The 3,449-nt window shown below is 35.1% G+C and overlaps 1 protein-coding gene across 1 annotated transcript; it reads right to left on the reverse strand.

The window, feature by feature from the left end:
- Positions 1-549: 549 nt before the first annotated feature.
- LOC137742952 (uncharacterized) lies at positions 550-2,776 on the reverse strand. Its single transcript, XM_068482885.2, has 3 exons — positions 2,297-2,776; positions 1,550-1,836; positions 550-1,296 (listed from the first exon to the last, which is right to left on the reverse strand). Exons 1-3 carry the CDS (start codon positions 2,730-2,732, stop codon positions 766-768), a joined length of 1,254 nt encoding a protein of 417 aa, XP_068338986.2. The 5' UTR covers positions 2,733-2,776; the 3' UTR covers positions 550-765.
- Positions 2,777-3,449: the final 673 nt, after the last annotated feature.

Genomic DNA, 3,449 nt, shown 5'->3' on the forward strand with positions numbered 1-3,449 from the left:
TGCAGCCGTGGAGGTGTACGTTCTTAAGTATAGTGGGAACTTTGGTTGGGATGAATTAGGACCTGAATTTTTGTTTAATGTTCTAGCAAAAGGTGCAAATGTTTCCATTCGTATTTGATTATTAATACATTTCTATCCTTTGTCAAAGTAAAAAAATAATAATAACCAAACACCTGAACTTCCTTAGCAACCAAACAGAAGCTAAAATAATAACTAAAAACTGGCCATATATGGGATTTCTCCTCTGCACATTTTTGTAAGCCTTGTGAGGCATAGAAAGACAGACCGAGTGGAACAAAATACCTAGGAGGGAGAAATCTTACCTAAGATGGATAAACCCTGATGTCATGATGTGTCAAGAAGGCTAAGCATTGATGGTGTGTAAGTGCCGAACATGACCAGAAAATCCATAGGTGAATTTCGTTCATGTTGCGAAATTCACCTATGAATAATTTCCGCCCATATAGTATTGCGCTTTTGTGCTGGGCATCTTTTGTAAATTGTTTTTACATTTGGAATTCATAATGCATAGCAAATAAGCAGTAAATATTAATATAAAAACAAATAAAGTACCTTCATCATAGATAAATCCAAGAAGCATAATATATAAACCCTAGTATACTTCCGTTAGATGGTTGAGAGCTACTAACAAACTCATTCCAAAGACTAACTGACTAGCTAAATCCGACCTAAACCCTAAAATTCATAACAAAAGCAGATGATAGCAACAAAAGTTGACAAGTGCCACAGATCAACGATAGGATGTTACTCCGTATAAGGAAAAACATGATCCAAAGATGAGAATTGCGCTGCATAATTATTTGTACTGTAAAGGCTATGTCCAAACCCCTTCATGTCGAACATCATGTCATCTGGAAGTATAATTGATTCATCTATATATCTATAAGGCCCGAGAACACTCTCAGAAGACATCGATGGAGGTCTAACACAGAGTGGTTGCGAGTGCTCCATATTTGCATAGCAGCTAGCATTCATAGAGGCTGCATCAACTGATTGAATTTGATTATTGCAAATCATGTTAACTGGGATCCTTCCGCAAATGTTTGGCAGGAATGCCATATGGGAATATGCTTTATTTGAGTATTTGTGGTCATACTCCAGTGCAGGATCATACTCAGGTAAAGGATCAACAATATCGCCCCTCATCTCAGTCTCCATGATTTCGTCATTCATTCTATGCGAAAATGGAGAAATCATTTCAGCATGATTTCGACTATCACATCTTTTGCCATTTTTGTCTTTCTTGTAAATTCTACAGAGTACCCAATTATCCAACTGCAAAACATGAAATGTAGTTTTATAAGCACCAAAAATCTTATATAAGGATACTGTTCTTTTTTCCGGGTACAAAGGAATCCATGTTTTTTCATTATACTGACTTTTAATACGAGTCCCTTATATATTTGGTACATGCATTTGAAGATATATATACACACACATATGGAATGCAGGTCCAAAATTGTATGATGCTTGTATATTCAAAACATTGTGAACTCAATTAATATAGAAAAATTGAGAATTTACGTACCCTCATGTCATTCTCACCCCTTCTTCTTCGAACAGGAGAATCCTTGACTCGAAACTCGTGCATGATCCAGTTGGTCTTGTCACCCTTTGGGGGTTTGCCCCTATAGAAAACCAAAGCCTTTCTCCATCCAACAACAGCTCCATCAGATGACTTCACTCCCTTGTCAGCTCCAGTCGCCTTCCAATATCCATCCCCAGCTGCCCTCTTTGGGCGACTTCCATTGCGATACTTCCGGTCCCTTGGAGTAAAAAAATACCATTCTTTCTCCCCATATTTCTCATATTTTTCTGTTTTACACAAACCGATACAGATTTATTATATGGTAATCAATTCTGATCATCTAAAAGTTTCACCAATTACATAAATATATCAAACAAAATTTTAAGTAAACTAAAGTTTAATGTAATCTCAGATTAAAGTGAAAAGTTTTGATGTGTTAATCAAATAGTGAATGACAAAAGAAACAAATTAAGCAAAACTAACATGAAGAAAGTAATTATACTTTAACTAAAGTAGTACTATAAGGACCTTAATCAATTATAACATTCAAGTTTAAATGCATAGCAATCGTATATCAAACCTTTGTTAAAACAAGCAAAGGATGACAAAGTAGTACTAAATAACATTGATCTGGCTTCCCCAGCAAAACTTGTTCATAAAATCTCTCTCGCATATATATACACCATATGAAAGATTATTAATTCAAAATATAATTGAACCATATATATTTATGAACATATACAATACCAGCAAGCACTTCGGGATTGTGGCGGTATAGGTTAACTTCAAAGATCCGGTTGGGCGGCAAGGGCTGATCCAAGACTTTTTTCATGAGATAATGCACAACAAGTTCACCATCAAATGGGTTGAACCTATAGCCAGGTGGGAAGGAATTGAAAAACTCATCTTGATCCTTTTTCAGGTTGTTATTGAAACTGTTTGCCTCGTCTTCTGAAAGATCATGATCCGCGCCATCAGCGGCAGCGGACACGTTGGTTGTCAAAGAAGCACCACTCTCGTTCGCCGGAGTGAATTGACCTTGATCACCTTGTGCAGGTGACTGCTTCTTAGGGCTAAGGCTATAAGAAGCCACCTGTTGAGTAATAGTAGCAACAGAAGCCTTGTGATGCGGATGACTTTGCCCAACAGGCACCATACTTGGACTCTTTGAGGGAGAAGACATTGACAAAGACGTAAGTATGACTGACTACTTCTCTCTCTTTTAATTTCTCTCGTTGAGAAAATGTGTTTTTGCGGAAGAGTTCTGCTTTGGAACACATTTAAATAACAAACTCCTGTTTTTTCTAGATATGTTGAGATAAAACCCTAGCTATAGCTCTGATTGGTCATCAGAGGATATATTTTCGAAATTGAATTTAGATATGTTGAGATAAAACCCTAGCTATAGCTCTGATTGGTCATCAGAGGATATATTTTCGAAATTGAATTTTTTTATGATAATATATACTTTCGAGTTTCGAAAATAAATTTTGATGATAATTATGAGGTGTATATAGTTATGATTGCTAACGTTTCAATTAGTCATTTGTATAATATATATATATATATATATATATATATCCGTTGTATTGCCGAATACTTATCTTTGCTGATAATATATTATATTGAAATGAAGTTTTACATTATTATCCCGATGGGAATTCTAGATGGGAGATCGCGTATATATTGATTTTTTTTTTTTTTTTTTCTGGATGGCAGTAATCTTTAATTAAGGTTTTTACTAGTCTTTAAACGAAAAACATAAGAAAAGCAAAGAGAAATGATTGGACATGTGAACCATACGTTTCTAGTTTTTCAAATGCATCGTAAATCTTTTTCTTTTAGTCTAATACAAAAACTATCCTGTTAAATACGATATTTGATTAATATGAATTGTGAT

The sequence above is a fragment of the Pyrus communis genome, chromosome 11 (assembly GCF_041283825.1).
Source record: "Pyrus communis isolate YQ-2024b chromosome 11, ASM4128382v1, whole genome shotgun sequence".
Classification (NCBI taxonomy): Eukaryota; Viridiplantae; Streptophyta; class Magnoliopsida; order Rosales; family Rosaceae; genus Pyrus; species Pyrus communis.